The 25,776-nt window shown below is 32.6% G+C and overlaps 1 protein-coding gene across 4 annotated transcripts in view; it reads right to left on the reverse strand.

The window, feature by feature from the left end:
* The window catches only part of LOC143243855 (MAM and LDL-receptor class A domain-containing protein 1-like), a 57,845-nt gene that overhangs the window by 1,388 nt on the left and 30,681 nt on the right, over positions 1–25,776 (reverse strand). For all 4 annotated transcript variants that reach the window (XM_076487586.1, XM_076487582.1, XM_076487583.1 and 1 more), the window contains 9 exons: positions 25,577–25,661; positions 13,717–13,746; positions 8,246–8,386; positions 6,808–7,127; positions 6,399–6,483; positions 6,096–6,125; positions 4,898–5,110; positions 4,014–4,294; positions 2,051–2,126 (listed from right to left, as the gene is read on the reverse strand). In XM_076487586.1, coding sequence (XP_076343701.1) covers positions 2,051–2,126; positions 4,014–4,294; positions 4,898–5,110; positions 6,096–6,125; positions 6,399–6,483; positions 6,808–7,127; positions 8,246–8,386; positions 13,717–13,746; positions 25,577–25,661 — 1,261 coding nt within the window. The remainder of the gene's footprint in view (positions 1–2,050; positions 2,127–4,013; positions 4,295–4,897; positions 5,111–6,095; positions 6,126–6,398; positions 6,484–6,807; positions 7,128–8,245; positions 8,387–13,716; positions 13,747–25,576; positions 25,662–25,776) is intronic.

Here is a 25,776-nt window from a genome sequence, read left to right on the forward strand (position 1 = left end):
CAACATAACAATACTTATGTACACATATAGTACTGTTCCACATAACTATACTTATGTACACATGTAATACTGTTTACCATCTGTGCGGCGTTTTCCTAGAAAGCTTATCGTTCTACCTGTCACGGTGGATTTGACGCCGCCCAGGATAGTGGTTTTTGACGTGCCTCAGTGAAAGAGGTCAGGGTGACAAAATATACCAGTGACTGTTTCCGGTACATGCTCTGGACGAGCAGCGTACAAACAGTCAGTGCGTTCGATCGCACTCTTACGTGTTAATTAGCGGAGTGAATAAATACATATATTGATTATTTGAAAACAAAATACAGGGGCAAAAAAACCTTGTGTGAAAGATCTTGTGATTTTTTTTCTAATGTAAATGTTTGGTCTCTCGCGGACCACCAACGGACCTTTGCCACCAGATGGCAGTGTACTCTCGTTAACTTTAAATCTTGTCCGTTTAGCCATCAATCACTAATCACTAGCCCAGTTAAATTCAACTTCACAAGTAGGGCGAAGAGAATTTTCAAATCAGAAAACCTGCCACGACTTTTAGTTTAGTTTTTAGTAAGTTTATTATAACAATACTGATGCACACATGTTCTCCTGCTCAATTTAACAATACTCATGTGCACATGTAGTCCTGTTCAACATAAAAATATTTATGATGTACACATGTAATCCTGTTTAACATAACAATACTTATGTACACATATAGTCATGCTCAACATAACAATACTTATGTACACCTGTAGTCCTGTTCAACATAACAATACTTACGTACACATCTATCATTATTTAACATTACAATACTTATGTACAACTGTAATATTGTTTAACATAACAATAATTATGTACACATGTAGTCCCTTTCAATATAACAATACTTATGCGCACATGTAGTCCTGTTGAACCTAAAAATAGTTATTAACATATGTAGTCCTGTTCAACGTAAAAATACTTATGTACACATGTACCCTGCTCAATAATACAATACTTATGTACACATGTAATCCTGCTCAATATAACAATACCTATGTACACATGCAGTCCTGCTCAACAATACAATACTTATTTACACATGTGGTCCTGCTCAACATAACAATACCCATGTAAATATATTATTTACTTACTGTCACAGTCTCTATCGTTAGAAATAAATGTTTTACTCTCTTTCACACTCTGTATTGTTGTAAATAAATGGTTCACTTACTGTCACAGTGTACATTGTTGTAAATAACTCGTTCACTTACTGTCACAATGTTCATTGTTGTAAATAACTGGTTTACTTACTGTCACAGTGTACATTGTTGTATATAACTGGTTCACTTACTGTCACAGTGTACATTGTTGTAAATAAATGGTTTACTTACTGTCACAGTGTACATTGTTGTAAATAACTGGTTCACTTACTGTCACAATGTACATTGTTGTAAATAAATGGTTTACTTACTGTCACAGTGTACATTGTTGTAAATAACTGGTTCACTTACTGTCACAGTGTACATTGTTGTAAATAACTGGTTCACTTACTGTCACAGTGTACATTGTTGTAAATAAATGGTTTACTTACTGTCACAGTGTACATTGTTGTAAATAAATGGTTCACTTACTGTCACAGTGTACATTGTTGTAAATAAATGGTTTACTTACTGTCACAGTGTACATTGTTGTAAATAAATGGTTCACTTACTGTCACAGTGTACATTGTTGTAAATAAATGGTTCACTTACTGTCACAGTGTACATTGTTGTAAATAAATGGTTTACTTACTGTCACAGTGTACATTGTTGTAAATAACTGGTTTACTTACTGTCACAGTGTACATTGTTGTAAATAACTGGTTTACTTACTGTCACAGTGTACATTGTTGTAAATAACTGGTTCACTTACTGTCACAGTGTACATTGTTGTAAATAACTGGTTTACTTACTGTCACAGTGTACATTGTTGTAAATAACTGGTTTACTTACTGTCACAGTGTACATTGTTGTAAATAACTGGTTTACTTACTGTCACAGTGTACATTGTTGTAAATAACTGGTTTACTTACTGTCACAGGCTCCTTCGTAGAAAGTAATGTCATCTAAAGCAAATCCTCCATCTGTCGCTTCTCCTTCAAATTGTATCTGTAAAAATTAAAGTTTTTCCGTCGTAAGCTTTCTTGAAAACGTTTACTTAATTTAAATCGGTTTTTATAAAATCAACTTTTGTGTTTTGTTGACAAGATTTTTAAATGATTCAATATATAATAACAGCAAGTTAAACGGTAGTCAAGTTTTGATTTTAATTATAAGAACCTTTGTATCTTACTGTAGAAGTTACTGTGAATCTGTTTTTGAACTGATTATTTACTAAATATCAAAGTGAAACCATTCTTAAAGTTTCAAATATTATTCCAGAAACAAACAGAAACTATGACACATACACCTAAACAGTACCACAAAATATCTGAGCCGCAACACAAATACTACCACAAGATCCTAAACTATATCAAACATACACATTCACTATACCAGAAAAGATCAAACCTATGGCACACGAAAGCAACCAGAACTCTCAAACTGCGATACAAAAATAATAACGCTAAAAATTGAAAAAATAAACTATGACACATACATTATTGTTAAAAAACAAACTCTATCACACATACTGTATTGATAAAAAACACAAAATATGACACATTGTGTATTCACATAAAAAAAAGCTATGACACGTACAGTATTGACAGAAAAATCACAAACTATTAAATACACGGTATTGGCAGGAAAAAAAAACGAAACTATAACACATACAGTACTAAAAGAAAAGACACAATTTTTTTAATACATAGTATTGACAGGAAAAAACAAACTAGGACACCTACAGTATTGACAAAAAAACAAACTATCACAAATACTGTATTGACAGAAAAACAAACAAACTATAACACATACTGTATTCACAAGAGAAACATCACACTATGACACATACAGTATTGACAAAAAACAACCAAATTATAATACATACAGCACTGTAAAAAACCAAACTATGACACACACTGTATTCACAGAAAAAACACCAAATTATGACATGTGCGGTATTGAGAAAGAAAACCGCAAACTATTACACATACAGTTTTAACAAAAAATAGAAATTATGAAACATATAGTACTGACAGGAAAAGAACCCGAGTGTGACACATACAGTAAGAAAAAAACAACATACAAAATATGAAACATACAGCATGACAAAAACAACTAAACTATGACGCATAGAGTATTAACAGAAAAACTCAAACTATCACACAAACAGTATTGACAGAGAAAATCACAAACTATGACACATACAGTATTGACGAAAATCACAAACTATGACACATACAGTATTGACGAAAATCACAAATTATGACACATACAGTATTGAAAGAAAAAACAACCAAACTATGACACATATAGTGTTGACTGAAAAAAACACAAACTATAACACATACAATATTGACACAAAAATCATCAACTATGACGCATAAAGTATTGATAGAAAAAAACAACAACCAAACTATGACACATACTGTATTGACAGAAAACAAAAGTATGAGACATACAGTATTGTCAAAAATACTCAAGCTATGACATATATATTATTGACAGAAACAAATCACAAACTATGAGAAATACAGTATTGACAGAAAATATATCCAAGCTATGACACGTATAGTATTACCAAACAAAAAACCCAAATTATGACACATAATGTATTGACGAAAAACACAAACTACGACACATACAGTATTGACGAAAAACACAAACTACGACACATACAGTATGGACAGAATCGCTCGAACTGTGATTCGTACATGTATATAACATTTTGGTATCCTGGCCGAAGGGTAACAATGAATATTTAACATCTCTGGGAATCATGTTTATAAATCAAATCTGTAACCTCAATGAAAGCGTGTAAGATTTAGGCGTATTCCGTTAATATTGTTCATATGTAATGTATCGCGAAGTGTTTTTTCACATTACAGTTCTCACCCTGTATGTCGAGTCAGCCTTCACTTTAGTTTGAGCATAGTGCCAGTCGGGATGACTAGTGTCGTAACCACGGGTGGAAAACCGCCACAACACCTCACGAGTCTCCGGTTCCGCAGGCTCCACACGAACAACACTCAGGACTGTGGACTCGCCTCGACCGAATGGTGCGAACCAAAAGCTGATGCAACGACTGTCCATAAGAGCAGACTCGAACTGGGGACTTCGGAGGATGGGATTTTGAACCACATTTTGGTTGAAGATGTCGAAGAAAGCATAACCAGCTATAACAACAACAGTTACACTACTGTTTGTTCGGGTGGGATTTTAAATGAACTTTCTCAGTCATAAAACATTTTACAGTCCAATTGTTTGTAAGAATAACTCTTTAACAATTGAATCTCCCAACAGTTTCTTGAATATCGAAACTACCGAGATATACAATAAAAAGTAGATAATAATTATTACAAATAACGTGTTAATAAGCAATAATCATACACACCTGGTTGTGTAGGCTACTAACTGTAACAATGATTGATACATGATCAGCATAAACTTAAAAACGTAACCATAGAAATTCCCTGTTTCTGGTCTCATGAAATCTATAAATATAAGAATATATATTAATGAATTCTCAAACTAGGAATAATATAGTTAAAGCCGTGCAAGATCCAAACTTTTTGGAACCAGGCATAGCCTAATGGTCAATGGGCCAAGGCTCAAGTTATGACATGCTGCGCCATACTTTAAGTTCTTATAAATACAGTTATTTGTTTGTGGCACTGGTGTCTATTCAACACGTCTAAATATAGGGAGGCTCTGTCCTGACTATGTCAATGTTAAGAAACCATAACATTAGTGGTCAGATTACAAGATTATCGTTGTACCTGGAGCTCCAAAAGAGTGGTCTTGCAGATTGGCTGGACGAGTAGCAGTGGATGCCAACCTCCATGTAAGAGATCCTCCATCTAACTGAAACTGGCGATTATGGATAGGAGTGGAAACCCTACTACCAGCAGGACCTTCGACCTGTGGAGAGGATTGTTCCTCCTTTGTCCCATTTGTCCATCCACAGGTATCACGTACAAAGGAACACTCACCTTGACAGAACCACAAGTTACAATCTACAACCTGTTCACATTATTAAACATGTTAACACAGAAGAGTGGCTCAACAAGGTTCAATAAACACATAATAATATTATACGTATTAAACAACAGAACAAAGGCTTAACAAGGTTCCATATACACATCATAATATTATCCGTATTAAATAACAGAACAGTCTTAACAAGGTTTGATATACACATCATAATATTATATGTATTAAACAACAGAACAGTCTTAACAAGGTTTGATATACACATCATAATATTATACGTATTAAACAACAGAACAGTTTTAACAAGGTTTGATATACATATCATAATATTATACGTATTAAACAACAGAACAGTCTTAACAAGGTTTGATATACACATCATAATATTATACGTATTAAACAACAGAACAGTCTTAACAAGGTTTGATATACACATCATAATATTATACGTATTAAACAACAGAACAGTCTTAACAAGGTTTGATTACACATCATAATATACGTATATCATAACAATGATATACATAATATTATACGTATTAAACAACAGAACAGTCTTAACAAGGTTTGATATACACATCATAATATTATACGTATTAAACAACAGAACAGTCTTAACAAGGTTTGATATACACATCATAATATTATACGTATTAAACAACAGAACAGTCTTAACAAGGTTCAATAAACACATAATAATATTATACGTATTAAACAACAGAACAAAGGCTTAACAAGGTTCCATATACACATCATAATATTATCCGTATTAAATAACAGAACAGTCTTAACAAGGTTTGATATACACATCATAATATTATATGTATTAAACAACAGAACAGTCTTAACAAGGTTTGATATACACATCATAATATTATACGTATTAAACAACAGAACAGTCTTAACAAGGTTTGATATACACATCTTAATATTATATGTATTAAACAACACAAATATTTAATTTGTATGTTAAACTAAACTTACCTATCACAGTTGTTGCCTTGCTCGGAAGAGCTGGAAAAAAAATTTATTCCATCTGTTTACTTTGTAAAAGTTATATCGTGGCAGTTTCTATCCTTTGTTAGGAAAAACGACTACAATAATACGCTGAGTAAGTACTTTCGGTAAGGAATAGATTCCTCCCCTCCATAAATATTTTTAAAAAGCTTGTAAATACAAATTTTATTAAAATATAATACTTCTTCTAACCCGAGGATGTTAACATCACTTTACAAATAATTTATGTTGAAATATTTAAATAAATCATAGACAGGAAAATGATCTTACTTGTACAATCGCCATCAAAGAAACTTATGTCATCAAAAGCGATATATCCAACCCTGTCTGCTCCCCAGATTCCTTCTATAATAACCTAAAAACAAAGAAAAGTAAACTATTTGTAATCACTTAACGTTAAAGTTCTAGCATGTTCGTTATGTCTAGAATTCACACAGAAACATTTAATTTTATATAAAGAAATCTGAAAATAAAAATAGTTTTTGAAAGGTTACTCACATGTTTCTTTATTTAAAATTTATCTCAGTTTTTCTAAGTAATAAATTGTACAAAATAGAACATAAATATTTCTTACGTTGTATACATTCTTTATTCAGTAATTACTGCTTATATCGTTAGGTTTATATTGGTGAAATTTTCAAACATAGGAACATAATTTAGTGAAGTAAATAGTCCTAACCTTATAAGGTTCGTTTGGAGGTATTCCTTCAGGAAGTATCACGATTGGTGCACGTGCCATCATCCAACGTCGCCCCTGGTGATTGTTTAACCTCCAAACAGGGATCAGCCGTGAAAATTTTCCCGAGGAACTCGGGAGGACATACACTCTCAGACTACCCAAACTCGGACCAGAAGGATCAATAGTTCTTTCAAACATGAAGTAATAGAAAGCCATGCAACGTGCACTGGAAGAGACCGTAAACTGTGGACTCATCAACCAAGCAGTGTTCCCTCCTCTCTGTGGCAGCAACCCGTCACTCACGAGGTTCATGTAGTAACCTGAAAGACGGTTGATAAAAACTTTAATGTAACACTTTACTTTGTAAATACCTGGTATTTCCTTCGATTCTATGTTTACAAGGTAAATTACATGTAACACTACTTGTTGACAATTTCTGTTTCCTTTCACTAGGTAGGACGAACACAACAGCTCATACAAACATCTTTAAAATAATCTGTTATTACTGCTGGACACTTGAAATTTTTACGTTCTTAATGAAGTCTGGGTAATTTACTGAAATCTTCAAAAACGTGATGTTTCAACTTTCTTTTTTCTAATGATATTCTTCTGTAATTAGACAACCTTATGACCTCTCTTCTTACTAACCTGTAAACTAACATTAACCTCATTGTCTTCATGAAAATAGTACCAGACTTGATCCACAGTCAAGTTTGTAATTCAAACCAGATATAACAAGTACCTGGATCCACAGTAAAGTTTGTAATTCAAACCAGATATAACAAGTACCTGGACCCACAGTCAAGTTTGTAATTCAAACCAGATATAACAAGTACCTGAACCCACAGTCAAGTTTGTAATTCAAACCAGATATAACAAGTACCTGGATCCACAGTCAAGTTTGTAATTCAAACCAGATATAACAAGTACCTGGACCCACAGTCAAGTTTGAAATTCAAACCAGATATAACAAGTACCTGGACCCACAGTCAAGTTTGTAATTCAAACCAGATATAACAAGTGCCTGGACCCACAGTCAAGTTTGTAATTCAAACCAGATATAACAAGTACCTGGACCCACAGTCAAGTTTGTAATTCAAACCAGATATAACAAGTACCTGGATCCACAGTAAAGTTTGTAATTCAAACCAGATATAACAAGTACCTGGACCCACAGTCAAGTTTGTAATTCAAACCAGATATAACAAGTACCTGGACCCACAGTCAAGTTTGTAATTCAAACCAGATATAACAAGTACCTGGACCCACAGTCAAGTTTGTAATTCAAACCAGATATAACAAGTACCTGGACCCACAGTCAAGCTACTAACCTAGTTACTCACAGCGAATAGATCAATGATCTTGACCCACCACTAGTGTATTAGGCTGGTCATATAAATTTCCACAAACGATTTGTTCTGACCTCACACAAACCAACCTGAAGAAGTGCCCGTTGTGTGATCAACTGTCGGTCCGCTGACACTGTAGCTGAACTGCCTAGACCAGTCAAAGCTGTCAAGTTGGTCTAACACTCCTGGGTTAGACCAGCTGCATGTATTTTCTTCAAAGTTGCAATCGCCTATTCAAATAAAAAAGTAATTCAGGGAACAAAATGTAGGGGTAAAACAAATAATACTTTCGTGAATAACAAAAACAATATCGGGGAATAAAATAGCTCTGTAAATATACACACTAATACAGAGCACTAGAGGTGAAACAAGCAAGTCATTAAACAAACAAAGTAATATAGAGTACTAGAAGTGGAATAAACTACTTCTGTAAATACACACACTAATACAGAGTAGTAGAAGTGAAACAAACAAGTCATGCAGACAAACACAGTAATATAGAGTACTAGAAGTGGAAGAAACTAGTTCTGTAAATGCACACACTAATACAGAGTAGTAGAAGTGAAACAAACAAGTCATGCAGACAAACACAGTAATATAGAGTACTAGAAGTGGAAGAAACTAGTTCTGTAAATACACACACTAATACAGAGTAGTAGAAGTGAAACAAACAAGTCATACAGACAAACACAGTAATATAGAGTACTAGAAGTGGAAGAAACTAGTTCTGTAAATACACACACTAATACAGAGTAGTAGAAGTGAAACAAACAAGTCATGCAGACAAACACAGTAATATAGAGTACTAGAAGTGGAAGAAACTAGTTCTGTATTTAAACACAGCAATATAGAGTACTAGAAGTGGAAGAAACTAGTTCTGTAATTAAACACAGCAATATAGGGTACTAGAAGTGGAAGAAACTAGTTCTGTAATTAAACACAGTAATATAGAGTACTAGAAGTGGAAGAAACTAGTTCTGTAAATATACACACTAATACAGAGTAGTAGAAGTGAAACAAACAAGTCATGCAGACAAACACAGTAATATAGAGTACTAGAAGTGGAAGAAACTAGTTCTGTATTTAAACACAGCAATATAGAGTACTAGAAGTGGAAGAAACTAGTTCTGTAATTAAACACAGTAATATAGAGTACTAGAAGTGGAAGAAACTAGTTCTGTAATTAAACACAGTAATATAGAGTACTAGAAGTGGAAGAAACTAGTTCTGTAAATACACACACTAATACAGAGTGCTAGAGGTGAAACAAAAAAGTCTTGTAAACAAACACACAGTAATGTAGAGTAGTACAGGTGGAACAAACAAGTCATGTAAACAAACACAGTAATATAGAGTAGTACAGGTGGAACAAACAAGTCATGTAAACAAACACAGTAATATAGAGTAGTACAGGTGGAACAAACAAGTCATGTAAACAAACACACTAATATAGAGTAATACAGGTGGAATAACCTACTTCAGTAAACAAACACACTAATATAGAGTAATACAAGTGGAATAACTTACTTCAGTAAACAAACACACTAATATTGAGTAATACAGGTGGAATAACTTACTTCAGTAAACAAACACACTAATATAGAGTAATACAGGTGGAATAACCTACTTCAGTAAACAAACACACTAATATAGAGTAATACAGGTGGAATAACTTAATTCAGTAAACAAACACACTAATATAAAGTAATACAGGTGGAATAACTTCAGTAAACAAACACACTAATATTGAGTAATACAGGTGGAATAACTTACTTCAGTAAACAAACACACTAATATACAGTAATACAGATGGAATAACTTACTTCAGTAAACAAACACACTAATATAGAGTAATGCAGGTGGAATAACTTACTTCAGTAAACAAACACACTAATATAGAGTAATACAGGTGGAATAACTTACTTCAGTAAACAAACACACTAATATTGAGTAATGCAGGTGGAATAACTTACTTCAGTAAACAAACACACTAATATAGAGTAATACAGGTGGAATAACCTACTTCAGTAAACAAACACACTAATATAGAGTAATACAGGTGGAATAACTTAATTCAGTAAACAAACACACTAATATAAAGTAATACAGGTGGAATAACTTCAGTAAACAAACACACTAATATTGAGTAATACAGGTGGAATAACTTACTTCAGTAAACAAACACACTAATATACAGTAATACAGGTGGAATAACTTACTTCAGTAAACAAACACACTAATATAGAGTAATGCAGGTGGAATAACTTACTTCAGTAAACAAACACACTAATATAGAGTAATACAGGTGGAATAACTTACTTCAGTAAACAAACACACTAATATAGAGTAATACAGGTGGAATAACTTACTTCAGTAAACAAACACACTAATATAAAGTAATACAGGTGGAATAACTTCAGTAAACAAACACACTAATATAGAGTAATACAGATGGAATAACTTACTTCAGTAAACAAACACACTAATATAGAGTAATACAGGTGTAATAACTTACTTCAGTAAGCAAACACACTAATATAGAGTGATACAGGTGGAATAACTTACTTCAGTAAACAAACACACTAATATAGAGTAATACAGGTAGAATAACTTACTTCAGTAAACAAACACACTAATATAGAGTAATACAGGTGGAATAACTTACTTCAGTAAACAAACACACTAATATAGAGTAATACAGGTGGAATAACTTCAGTAAACAAACACAGTAATATTGAGTAATACAGGTGGAATAACTTACTTCAGTAAACAAACACAGTAATATAGAGTAATACAGGTGGAATAACTTACTTCAGTAAACAAACACACTAATATAGAGTAATACAGGTGGAATAACTTCAGTAAACAAACACACTAATATTGAGTAATACAGGTGGAATAACTTACTTCAGTAAACAAACACACTAATATAGAGTAATACAGGTGGAATAACTTCAGTAAACAAACACACTAATATTGAGTAATACAGGTGGAATAACTTACTTCAGTAAACAAACACACTAATATAGAGTAATACAGGTGGAATAACTTCAGTAAACAAACACACTAATATAGAGTAATACAGGTGGAATAACTTCAGTAAACAAACACACTAATATTGAGTAATACAGGTGGAATAACTTACTTCAGTAAACAAACACACTAATATAGAGTAATACAGGTGGAATAACTTACTTCAGTAAACAAACACACTAATGTAGAGTAATACAGGTGGAATAACTTCAGTAAACAAACACACTAATATTGAGTAATACAGGTGGAATAACTTACTTCAGTAAACAAACACACTAATATAGAGTAATACAGGTGGAATAACTTCAGTAAACAAACACACTAATATTGAGTAATACAGGTGGAATAACTTACTTCAGTAAACAAACACACTAATATAGAGTAATACAGGTGGAATAACTTACTTCAGTAAACAAACACACTAATATTGAGTAATACAGGTGGAATAACTTACTTCAGTAAACAAACACACTAATATAGAGTAATACAGGTGGAATAACTTCAGTAAACAAACACACTAATATTGAGTAATACAGGTGGAATAACTTACTTCAGTAAACAAACACACTAATATAGAGTAATACAGGTGGAATAGCTTACTTCAGTAAACAAACACACTAATATAGAGTAATACAGGTGGAATAACTTACTTCAGTAAGCAAACACACTAATATAGAGTAATGCAGGTGGAATAACTTACTTCAGTAAACAAACACACTAATATAGAGTAATACAGGTGGAATAACTTACCTCAGTAAACAAACACAGTAATATAGAGTAATACAGGTGGAATAACTTACTTCAGTAAACAAACACACTAATATATAGTAATACAGGTGGAATAACTTACTTCAGTAAACAAACACACTAATATAGAGTAATACAGGTGGAATAACTTAATTCAGTAAGCAATCACAGTAATATAGAGTACTAGAGGTGGAATTCACTACGATGAAGACAAAGTTCATGTTCAACAACCATAACTATATACAAACAAATGGCCTAAACATGGGCAACCCAGTATCACCAGTTCCAGCCAATATTTTTATGACACAAGTTGAAACACAAGCAATTAACACAACATTACCTCCACCACTATACTGGTACAGATATGTAGATGACACGGTTGCGAGATCCATATCTACAGAACACACACTTAATTTTTTCAATCACATTAACGCTATACATCCCAACATCAACTTCATATGTGAACAAGAAGGAAGCAATCAAATATCATTTCTTAACCTCAAAATTACAAGAACCGATACAAATTAAAACAGAAATCCACCGAAAAATCACCCATACTGGACTATACATTCCTTGGGACTCAGCACATGAAACAAAACAAAAACTCAACATACTAAGAAACCAAATAAACACAGCCATAAAACTATGCTCACCAGATAAAATTAACGATGAATTAGACAAAATAAAACAATACTTCATCAACATCAATAAGTTTCCTCCACAAACCGTAGAAAACATTATACGCACACACCTAGACAGAAAGCAAAATCAACCAACAAAAGTAAATATATCTCACGAATCAAAAAATCACGAAACCATATACTGCTGCATACCATATATTCCCGACATCAGCAGAAAAATAACCAACATTTGGCAAAAACTAGTAACAAAATATGACATTCCAGTTAATACCAAATTTATTCAAAAACCAGGCACAAAACTGAGGTCTATACTATGTAAAAACTACACTGACAAACACCAACATTATTTATAAAATACAATCTGATAACTGCCACGACTTCTATATTGGAGAATCAAGAAGAAAAATGGAAACCAGATTTAAAGAACATAAAAAGTCACCTTCACACGTTTTCGAACACTGAAAGTCAAATGAAAACAACATAACCATAGAAAACACTCAAATACTAAATAAAGAAACATACATAAACAAACTCAAAATTACTTATACAATAACTTAAGCCCAAAATAAACCAATACAAAGGAACACCTATATATCTATATTAAGAATAATATAATAAATAATAATAATAAAATAAATAATATAAAAATTTATATTCAAACATCTAAGCCCGCCCTCTAAATTCTACATATTAAAAATAATGTAATAAATAATAATAATAAAATAAATAATATAAAATTATATATTCAAACATCTAAGCATGCCCTCTACATTCCGACACTTAGTTACACAACCCCTTTCAAACATGTGGTAAGTTTCCGGTCAGTTACCTGTCTCTTTCTTTGTGAATCTGACGATGACCGAAGAAGGTCGAAACGTTGTTTACTCCTCTTCGCAAAAAATTTTCTCAATCCAAACGAGCCGTTTTAACATATATACAATAATACAGAGTACTAGACGTTGAATAAAGTAGTTTTGTTAATAAACCCAGTAATATAGAGTACTAGAGTTAGAATAAACTACTTCTGTAAATATGCAGAATAATATACAGTACTGCAGGGTGAAGAACACGTTGAACAAATAACTTTGTGAATATACAATGTAAACTAGTATACATGAAGGTACATCTTATACACTTACCTGAAGTCAGAGATGCCGTCTGAGGAAAAACTATAAGAAAGTAGAACCCAACATAACTTTATTAGATGAAAAATTTAGCCATCGGTATACTAACTATGAAAACTAATTATTTGATTAAGAATATAAACATAAAGTTATCTATATAAATAAGAAGAGTTTAATTACATTAAATCTATAATAATTATGAATTAATTAACTGTATTGAAGTTTGCTTCTTTTTACTTCAGTGCAAATCTACACAAGGGCTTTAGGCACTAGCAATTCCTTCTTTAACAGTTAAAGACTACAGACAACACAGTAACAGTTTGTACCCTTTATCCATAGAGTGTGAATCGAGAACCCTAACCAACTGATCATGTCATGTTAAGGTGTAATAAAGCTTGTGAAATGATATCAGTTATTTTTATCAATTTTGTTTTTTAAGATAGTATGTTGATATTATAGTGTGTTGATATTATAGTATGTTGATATCATAGCATGTTGATATTATAGTGTGTTGATATTATAGCGTGTTGATATTATAGTATGTTGATATTATAGTTTCAGGTTTTTCTAGGGTTTAGTAAACGTCTCAAGTAATAGAGTAAAATTTTCACTCTTTTACCTTTATTGTGACATCACAGTACATAATGTTTTAAAACAATGATTTAACTATAACAGTACACAAGATTCTAGAACAATCTCTGGAATTACAACAGTACACAAGATTCTAGAACAATCTTTGGAATTACAACAGTACGCAAGATTCTAGAACAATCTTTGGAATTACAACAGTACACAAGATTTTAGAACAATCTCTGGAATTGCAACACTACAATAGAGTACTAGAGGTGGAATTCACCACGATGAAGACAAACTTCATGTTCAACAACCACAAATCTCTGGAATTGCAACAGTACACAAGATTTTAGAACAATTTCTGGAATTGCAACAGTACACAAGATTCTAGAACAATCACTGGAACTGCAACAGTACACAAGATTCTCGAACGATTATTTGACTGTAACAGTACATAAGGTTATATAAGAAGGTTTTGAGTTGTAACAGTACAGGAGGTTGTATAACAATGCTTTGAGTTGTAATAATGCAAAAGGTTCTATAACAATGATTTGAGTCATAACAGTACAGAGGTTTAATAGTCAAATCATTGCTATTATAAAACTTTCTATACTGTTTCATCTCAAGCCAATGATTTGAATTGTAACAATAGAAGGCTCTATAATTGATATGACTGTAACGGTACACAAGATTTTACAACAATTATTTGAGTTGAAAAGGTACAGAAGTTTATAAAAATTAATTATTTCACTGTAACAGTACACATAGTTCGACAAAAATGATTTCACTGTCACAGTACAAAAGGTTCAATACCAATGATTTGAGTCATAACACTGTAGAAGGTTGTATAACAATGATTTGAGTTATAACAAAACAAAATGTTCTATAATTGATTTGAGTGTAACTAGTACACAATATTGTACAAAAATGATTTGACTATAACAATACAAAAGACTCTATAAAAATGAGTTGACGATAACAGTACACAAGATTCTACAACAATGATTTAAGTTGGAAGGGTAGAGAAGTTTCTATAACAATGATTTCACTATAAAGCTACACATGATTCAACAAATATGCTTCCACTGTAACAGTACAAAAGATTCTATAACAATGATTGGAACTGTAAAAGTAAACAAGATTCTACGGAAATGGTTTAAATTGTAACAGTATGGAAGGTTCTATAACAAGATATGAGTTGTATTAGAAGAAAATGCTCTAGAATTATGCTTTCAGTTGTAACAGTACAGAAGGTTGTAAAACAATTATTTGACTTTAACAGTATACAACATGATGCAACAATATTTTGACTGTAACAGAACAGAAGATTATATAACAATGATGGAACTATAAATGTGCACAAGATTTTTGGCAATGGTTTAAGTTGTAACAGTACACAAGGTTCAATAACAATGATTTGAGTTGCAACAATACAGAAAGTTATACAACAATGATGTGAGTTGCAACAATGTAGAGAATTCTGTAACAATGATTTAAGTTGTAACAGTACAGAAGGTTCTATAAAAATTATTGGAACTCCCACAGTACACAAGGTTCTCTTATAATGGTTTAAGTTGTAACAACATAGAAGATTCTATAATAATGATTTGAGATATAACAATACAGAAGGTTCTCTAATCTTGATTTCACTCTAACAGTACAAAAGATTGTACAATAATGATTTGACTATAACAGTATAGATCATTCTAGAACAATAATTTGCCTTTAACGCTACAGAAGATTCTATAACAATGATTTGAGTGGTAACAGTACAGAGGGTTCTATAATAATGATTTTTAGGCATAACAGTATAGAAGGTTCATTTACAATGATTTGAGTTGTAACAGTACAGAAAATTAAATAACAATGATTTAAGTTGAAACAGTAAGAAAAGGTTTTATAACAATGATTTGAGTTGTAACACTACAGACGGATCTATAGAAATTATTAGAGATGTAACAGTACAAAAGGTGTATAACAAAGATATGAGTTGTAACAGTACTAAAGGTCTATAACAAAGATATGAGTTGTAACAGTACAAAAGGTTCTATATCAATTATTTGAGTTGTAACAATACTAAGGTTTTATAACATTGATTTAACTGTAAGAGTACACAAGACTGTACAACCATATGTTAACTCTAGCAGCAAAAAAGACTCTATAACAATGATTTGACGGTAACAGTACAAAAGATTCTACAACAATGACTTGAGTTGAAAGAGTACAGAAGGTTCAATAAAAATAATTTCACTGTAATAGTACAGAAGGTTTAATAACAATGATTTGAGTCGTAACAGTACACAAGATTGTACAACCATGATTTGACTATATCAGTACAGAAGATTCTACAACAATGATTTGAGTTTAAAGAAAACAGAAGGTATTATAACAATGATTTCACTATAACAGTACACATGATTTGAAAAATGGTTTCACTGTAACAGTAAAGAAGATTTTAAGGAAATGGTTTAACTTCCAACAGTATGGAAAGTTCTACAACAATGATTTGAGCTGTAACACTACAGAGGATTGTATAACAATTATTTTACTATAACAGTACACAAGACTCTGCAACAATAATGTGACTGTAACAGAAGAGAAAATTCCATCATTAATGATTGGCACTATAACGGTACACAAGATTTTTAGCAATGGTTTAGGCGGTAAGAGTACAGAAGGTTATATAACAATGATTTGAGTTGTAACAGTAGAGAATGTTCAATAATAATGATTTGAGTTGTAACAGTACAGAGGTTTTCTATAACAATGATTTTAGGACTAACAGTATAGAAGGCTCATTAACTGTGATTTGAGTTGTAACAGTACAGAAGATTATATAACAGTGATTTAAGTTGAAACAGTAGAGAAGATTTTATAACAATGAGTTCAGTTGTAACAGTACAGACGGATCTATAAAAATGGTTTTAGTCGCAACAGTACAGAAAGTTATATTACACTGATTGGAATTGTAACAATACAGAAGGTTCTATAACAATAATTTGAGTTGTAACAGTGCAAAAAATCTATAACAATCATTGGAACTGTAACAGTACACAAGATTTTACGGCTATGGTTTAAATTGTAACTGTACAGAAGGTTATGTGTCAATGATGTGAGTTGTAAGAGTATAAAAGGTTTTATAACAACGATTTAATTTGTGCACAGAAAGATCTATAACAGTGATTTAAGTGGTAACAGTAAAGAAAGTTCTATAATGTGTATTTGAGTTGTAACACTAGAGAAGGATCTATATCAATGATTTGAGTTGCAAAAGTGTAGAAGGTTTTATAACAATCATTTGAGTTGTGAAAAGTAGAGAAGGTTCTATAACATTGATTTGAATTCAAAGTAAAGGAGGTTTTATTACAATGATTTTACTTGTAACAGTACAGAAGTTTATATAACAATGAATTAAGTTGTAACAGAACTTTTTCTTCTGTTACAATTATTTAAGTTGTAACACTACAGAAGATTCTATATCAATGACTTGAGTTATAACAGTACAGAAGGCTATGTAACAATTATTTAAGTTTTATCAGTATAGAAGATTCTATAGCAATGATGTGAATTGTAACAGTACACAAAATTCTATGGGATGGTTTAAGATGTAACAGTATAGAAAGATCTATAACAATGAGTTGACTTGTAACAGTAAAAAGTTTTCATAACAATTGTATAAGTTCTAACAGTACAGAAGGTTCTATAACAATAATTTGAGCTGTAACAGTGTAGAAAATTCTATAACAAAGATTTGTGTTGTAACTGTACAAAAGGATCTATAACAAATATTTGTGTTGTAACTGTACAAAAGGTTCTATAACAATGACTTGAGTTGTAACAGTACACATGAATCTATAACAAAGATTTGAATTGTAACAGTGTAGTACATTCTATAAAATTGATTTCAGTTGTAACAGTACAGAAGATTTCATAACAATTGTTTAAGTTGTAACAGTATAGAAGGTTCTATAGCAATGGTTTGCTTGTAACAGTACAGGAGGTTCTATAGCAATGGTTTAAGCTGAAACAGTATAGAAGGTCCTATAACAATGATTTGCGTTGCAACAGTGCATATGGTTCTCAGACAATGATTTAAGTTAAAACAGTATAAAAGGTTCCACAACAATTGTTTATCTTGTAACAGTACAGAAAGTCCTATAACAATGATTTGATTTGTAACAGTGTAGTTGGTTCTATAGAAACGGTTTGAGTTGCAACAGTACAGATGGTTCTACAACAGTTATTTGAGTTGTAACAGTAAAGAAGCTTTAATAACAATGATTTGATTTGTAACAGTAAAGAAGGTTTAATAACAATGATTTGAGTTGTGACAGTGCAGCAGAATCTATAACAATGATTTAAGTTATAACAGTAAGGAAGGTTCTGTAACAATGAGTTAAGTTGTAACAGTATCCAAGGTTCTATACCAATGATTAGAATTCCAACACTACACAAGATTCTATGACAATTGTTTAAGTTGTAATATAGAAGGCTATATAATAATGATTTGAATTAAACAATAAAGAAGATTCTGTAACATTGATTTCACTGTAACAGAACAAAAGATTGTACAACAATGATTTGACTATAACAGTATAGATAATGCTACAACAATGATTTGACTTTAACATTACAGAAAGTTCTATGACATTGATTTCACTCTAATAGTACTAAAACTTGTAGAACAATGACTTGGCTGTACCAGTAAAGTTAATTCTTCAGCAATGATTTGACTGTAATGCTACGAAAGGTTCTATAACAACGATTTGAGTTGTAACAGAACAGATAGTTCTGTAACAATGATTTGAACTGTAACAGTATAAAAGATTCTATAACAATGATTTGAGATGTACAGCACAGAAGGTTCTATAACAACGATTTTAGGTGTAACAGTATAGAAGGTTCATTAACAATGATTTGAGTTGTACAGCACAGAAGGTTCTATAACAATGATTTTAGGTGTAACAGTATAGAAGGTTCATTAACAATGATTTGAGTTGTACAGTAAAAAATGTTTATAACAATGATTTGATTTGTAACAGTACAGAACATTTTTTAAAAAGTGTTTGTGTTGTAACAGTACATAAGGTTCTATAACAGTTATTTGAGTTGAAACAAAAGAGAAGGTTCTGTGAAAATGATTTGAGTTGTAACAGTAGAAAAGGTTCTATAACAATGATTTGAGTTGTAACAGCATAGTAGGTATATAAAATGTATTTGTGTTGTAACAGTACAGAAGATTCTATAACAGTGATTTGATATGTAAGAGCATAGAATGTTTTATAACAATGATTAAACTTGTAGCAGTTTGGTTTGGTTTGGTTTGAAATTCACGTAAAGCTACGAGAGGGCTACCTGCGCTAGCTGTTCCTAGTTTAGCAGAGAAGACAAGAGAGTAGGAAATTGGTCATCATCACCAAACGCTAACTATTAAGCTAAACTTTTACCGACGAATAATGGAATTGACGGCCACGTTATAACGCTCTCACGGCTGAAGTGCGAGCATGTTTAGTGTTACGGGGATTTGAAACCCTGTCCCTCGGATAACGAGTCGAGTGCTTTAGCCGCCTGGCCATGTCGGCCCGAGTTGTAGCAGTACAAAAGGTTCAATAACAATGGTTTGAGCTGTAACAGTATAGAAGGTTCTATAACAATTATTGGAGATGTAACAGTCCACAAGGCTTTCTAACAATGTTTTGACTGGTATCAGTATATAATGTTCTATAACAAGTTTTTGAGTTGTAATAGTATAGAAGGTCTTATAACAATTATTGGAGTTGTAGCAATCCAAAAGTCTCTATAATTATGGTTTGAGTTGTATCAGTATAGAAGATTCTATAGCAATGATGTGAATTGTAACAGTACACAAAATTCTATGGGATGGTTTAAGATGTAACAGTATAGAAAGATCTATAACAATGATTTGACTTGTAACAGTAAAAAGTTTCCATAACAATTGTATAAGTTCTAACAGTACAGAAGGTTCTATAACAATAATTTGAGCTGTAACAGTGTAGAAGGTTCTATAACAAAGATTTGTGTCGTAACTGTACAAAAGGTTCTATAACAATGACTTGAGTTGTAACAGTACACAAGAATCTATAACAAAGATTTGAATTGTAACAGTGTATTACGTTCTATAAAATTGATTTCAGTTGTAACAGTATAGAAGATTTCATAACAATTGTTTAAGTTGTAACAGTATAGAAGGTTCTATAGCAATGGTTTGCTTGTAACAGTACAGGAGGTTCTATAGCAATGGTTTAAGCTGGAACAGTATAGAAGGTCCTATAACAATGATTTGCGTTGTAACAGTGCATATGGTTCTCAGACAATGATTTAAGTTAAAACAGTATAAAAGGTTCCACAACAATTGTTTATCTTGTAACAGTACAGAAAGTCCTATAACAATGATTTGATTTGTAACAGTGTAGTTGGTTCTATAGAAACGGTTTGAGTTGCAACAGTACAGATGGTTCTACAACAGTTATTTGAGTTGTAACAGTAAAGAAGGTTTAATAACAATGATTTGAGTTGTGACAGTGCAGCAGAATCTATAACAATGATTTGAGTTGTAACAGTATAAAAAGCTTTATAACAAAGAGTTGACTTGTAATAGTGTAGTCTGTTCTATAAACATGATTTGAGCTGTATCAGTAAATAAGGTTATATAACAATGGTTTGAGTTGTAACAGTATAGTAAGTTCTATAACAGTTATTTGAGTTGTAACAGTAAAAAAGGTTTCACAACAATTATTTGACTTGTAACAGTATTGAAAAATCTATAATAATGACTTCTGTATTAACAGTAAAGTTCCATAACATTTGTTTAAATGTTACAGTACAGAAAGTCGTATAACAATGGTTTCAGTTGTAACAGTGTAGTATGTTTTCTAAAAATGATTTGAGTTATATGAGTACGGACGTTTCTGCAACAATGATTTGAGTTGTAACAGTACAGAAGATTCTATACTAATAATTTGAGTTGTAACAGTAGAGAAGATTCTATAACAATTATTTGAGTTGTAACAATACGAAAGTTACCTTAACAATTGTTTAAGTTCTAACAGTTCAGAAGGCTTTATAACAATGATTTGTGCTGTAACAGTGTAAAAGGTTCTATAACAATGATTTCTGTTGTATCTGTACAGAATGTTTTATATCACTGATTTGAGCTGTAAATGTATAGTAGGTTCTATTAAAATGATTTGAGCTGTAAATGTATAGTAGGCTCTATTAAAATGATTTGAGTTTTAACAGTACAGAAGGTTCTATAACAATGGTTTGAGCAGGAACAGCATAGAAGATTCTATAACAATGATTTGATTTGTAATGGTACAGATGGTTATCTAATAATGATTTGAAGTGTAACAGTAGTGAAGGTTATATAACAATGATTTGAATTGTAACAGTGTATGAAGGTTCTATAAAAATGATTTGAGTTGTAACTGTACAGAATGTTCCGTAACAATTGTTTAATTTGTAACAGTACAGAAGGTCTATTACAATGATTTGAGTTGCAACAGTATAGTAGGTTCCATAGAAACGGTTTGAGTTGTAAGAGTATAGAAGATTCTATAACAATGATTAGAGTTGTAAGAGTATAGAAGATTCTATAATAATGATTAGAGTTGTAACAGTAATGAATGTTTTATAACAATGATTTGAGCTGTAACAGTGCAGCAGAATGTATAATAATGGCATAAGTTGTAACAGTGTAGAAGGTTCTACAACAATGACTTAAGTTGTAACAGTACAGAAGGTTTTATAACAATGATGTTAATTGTAACAGTACAGAAAGTTCTATAACAATGATTTGAGATGTACAATTACGACAGTGTTCGTGCCCCTGCGTCACGAGTAGTTTTTTGCTCATAACGTAAAAAGTATCACGATTAGGCTAATAGACGTATGCTTTATTATAAATATTATACTAACACACATCTACATACATTTGTATGTAAATTAAACGACAAATAAACTGTTTATAAACAAATGACCAAAAATAGAAGGAGCAGAAAGTGTTCGTACAGTTCATAATGTGTGAAAATCTGATATTCCCGTAAAAATTTTGTTTAGTTTGGCGAATAAACTACATTATATCATTCCAGAACTAGACACCGAGTTCATAATTATTGGAATTTAGCCAGCATAAAATGTACTTCCGGCAATTTAGTGCCGTCTCCGTCATTAACTGCTTGGTCATCATGGCGAACAGGAAACAACTGTCCAGTGATTTTAAAAAAAAGAATTATTATAAAATACAAGTCTCGTGTGTCTCTTTCCGTTATTGCTACACAACTTAATATGCTGAAATCTACTGTTCAAAGCATAATTGCCAAGTTTAAGCTCACAGGATCAACTGCTAACCTCCCTCATTCCGAACGCCCCACCAAAATTCCAGAGAGAACCAAGAGGAAGGTTCTCAGAGAAGTTAGTAGAAACTCTCGTTTAACACGTAATGAGATACAGAAACTGGTAAAGGAAACTGGGGTTGAAGTAGGCATCTCTACAGTTTACAAACGTGTTACGCTCTTCTGGGTTCAAAGCATGCCGTCCTCGTGGAACTCCATGTTTAAAACCTGTTTATTTAGAAGCACGATTGAGGTATGCAAAAAAGCATGTAGATAAACCCTTTACCTATTGGAAGAGTATTCTTTGGTCAGACGAGACTAAAATCGAGCTTTTCGGCCACAATGATGTTCGCAATATTTTCCGTAAGAAAGGGGAATGAAATCTTCCAAAGAACACCATCCCTAAAGTTAAACACGGAGGTGGCTCGATCATGCTATGAGGTTCCTACAGCTTTTCTGGTATAGGCAGCCTTCACCGCGTCAACGGAATCATGAAAAAAGAAGAGTACGGTGATATATTAGGCACTTATATCAAGAATGATGCTCGAAACTTGCGGCTTGGGCGTCGTTGGATCTTCCAGCACGACAATGACACTAGCCACACATCGAAATATGTACAATCCTGGTTGCAGAGAAACCATATAAGTGTTCTGGAGTGGCCATCGCAGTCACCCGATCTCAACCCAATTGAAAACGTTTGGCATGAGTTGAATACCAGGACATCATCCAAAAAACTGGCAAGAGTTGGAGAATGAAAGAAAATACCAGTCGAGTACTGTCAAACGATCATGGAGGGCTATGAGGAGAGATTGCGCCAAGTAATTCACCTGAAAGGCTACACAACTGACCATTAAAGTAGACGCACGAACACTTTCTGCCCCTCCTATGTTTGGTTATTTGTTTACAAACAGTTTATTTGTGGTTAACTTTACATAAAGCATTAAGTAGATGTGTGTTAGTATAATATTTGTTATACACTATACTTTCATTATCCTAATCGTGATACTTTTAAGTTATGAGGAAAAAACTACTCACAACACAGACGTACGAACACTTTCTATCGTAACTGTAAGAGTTTGTTTGATTTTTGGAATTTCGCACAAAGCTACTCGAGGACTATCTGTGCTAGCCGTCCCTAATTTAGCAGTGTAACACTAGAGGGAAGGCAGCTAGTCATCACCACCCACCGCCAACTCTTGGGCTACTCTTTTACCAACGAATAGTGGGATTGACCGTCACATTATAACTCCCCCCACGGCTGGGATGGCGAGCATGTTTGGCGCGACGCGGGCGCGAACTCGCGACCCTCGGATTACGAGTCGCTCGCCTTACGCGCTAGGCCATGCCAGGCCCCTTAAAATTAAGGTTGTTTGTTTTTCTTACAGAAAAGACACATCGGGCTGTCTGCTGAGCTCACCGAGAGGAATCGAACCCATGATTTTAGCGTTGTAAATCCGGAGACTTACCGCTGTACTAGCGGGAGGCGGACTGTAAGAGTATAGAACTGTTTTACAACAATGATTTGAGTTGTAGCAGTTTTGTTTGTTTGTTTCAAATTTCGAAGAAAGTTATACGAAGGCTATCAGCGCTAGCGGTCCCTAATTTGGCAATGTAACACAAAAGAGAAGGCAACTAGTCATAACCACCTACCGCCAAATATTTCGCTACTCTATTACCGACGAATAGTATGATTCACTGTATAACGCACCCACTATAAGAATGAGTTGATTATAATAGTACACAAGATTCCGTAACAATGATTTGACCATAACAGTTCCGAATATTCTATAACAATGATTAAACTTGTAACAAAACACAAAACTCTAAAAGAATGATTTAATTTGTAACAGTATAAAAGGATCTGTAACAATGATTTGAGTTGTAACAGTAGAATAGATTTTATAACAATTATTTGAGTTGTAACAGAAGAGAAGGTTTTATAACAATTATTTGAGTTGTTATAGTATAAGAGTTCTATAACAATGGTTTGAGTTCTATTAGTAGAGAATGTCCTACAACAGTTATTTGAGTTGTAACAGTACAGAAGGTCTATAACGATGATTTGAGTTGTAACAGTGTAGTAGGTTCTATAAAAATTATTTGTGTTGTAACAGTACAGAAGGTTCTATAACAATTATTTGAATTGTAACAGTGAAGAAGGTTTTTTAACAATGATTTTGCTTGTAAAAGTACAGAAGAATCTATAACAGTGATTTGACTTGTAACAGTTGAGAAGGTTCTATGAGAATGATTTGATTTGTAACTGTACAAAATGTTCTCTAACAATGATTTGACTTGTAACAGTACAGAATAATCTATGACAATGAGTTGAATTGTAACAGTAGATAACATTCTATAACAATGATTTGAGTTGTAATAGTGCAGCAGAATCTATAACAATGATTTAAGTTATGGAATTTTCTATAACAATTATTTTAGTTGTAACAGTACAGAAGGTTCAGTAACAATGATTTGAGTTGTACGAGTATGGAATTTTTATAACAATGATTTGAGTTGTAGCAGTTTGGTTTGGTATGATCGGAATTTCGCGCAAAACTGCACGAGGGCTATCTGCGTTATCGGTCCCTAATTTAACAGTGTAAGACTAGAGGGAAGGCAAAACAAGTCATCACCACCCACTGCCAACTTTTGGGTTATTCTTTTACTAACGAATAGTGGGATTCATCGTTATATTATAACGCCCTCACGGCTAAAATGGTGAGCATGTTTGGTGTTACAGAGATTCGAACCCGCGACGTTCGAATGCTTTAACCACCTGGTCATTCGCTCCGAGTTGTAGCAGTGCAGAAGATTCTATAAGAATGGTTTGCGTTGTAACAGTACACAAGGCTCGCTAAAAAGTATTTAAGTTGCAATTGTACAGAATATCCAAGAACACTGATTTTAGCTGTAACTAATATAATATTGTAGAACTATTGGTTACTTACTTGGGCAGGTACCTGGTCTGAAGGTAATGTTGTCAATAGCGATATCACCGAGATAGTTTTTACCAACTGTTGCTTCAAATATCAACTGAAAAAAAGAAATGAGTGGGAACCATTTCATGTCACAGTTGCTCATCATCTGTTATAAGAATGTTGTTTTGTGTCTGATTTTATTTCACAGATTCGTGTCCAATGTTTATTCA

The sequence above is a fragment of the Tachypleus tridentatus genome, chromosome 2, assembly GCF_004210375.1.
Source record: "Tachypleus tridentatus isolate NWPU-2018 chromosome 2, ASM421037v1, whole genome shotgun sequence".
NCBI lineage: Eukaryota > Metazoa > Arthropoda > Merostomata > Xiphosura > Limulidae > Tachypleus > Tachypleus tridentatus.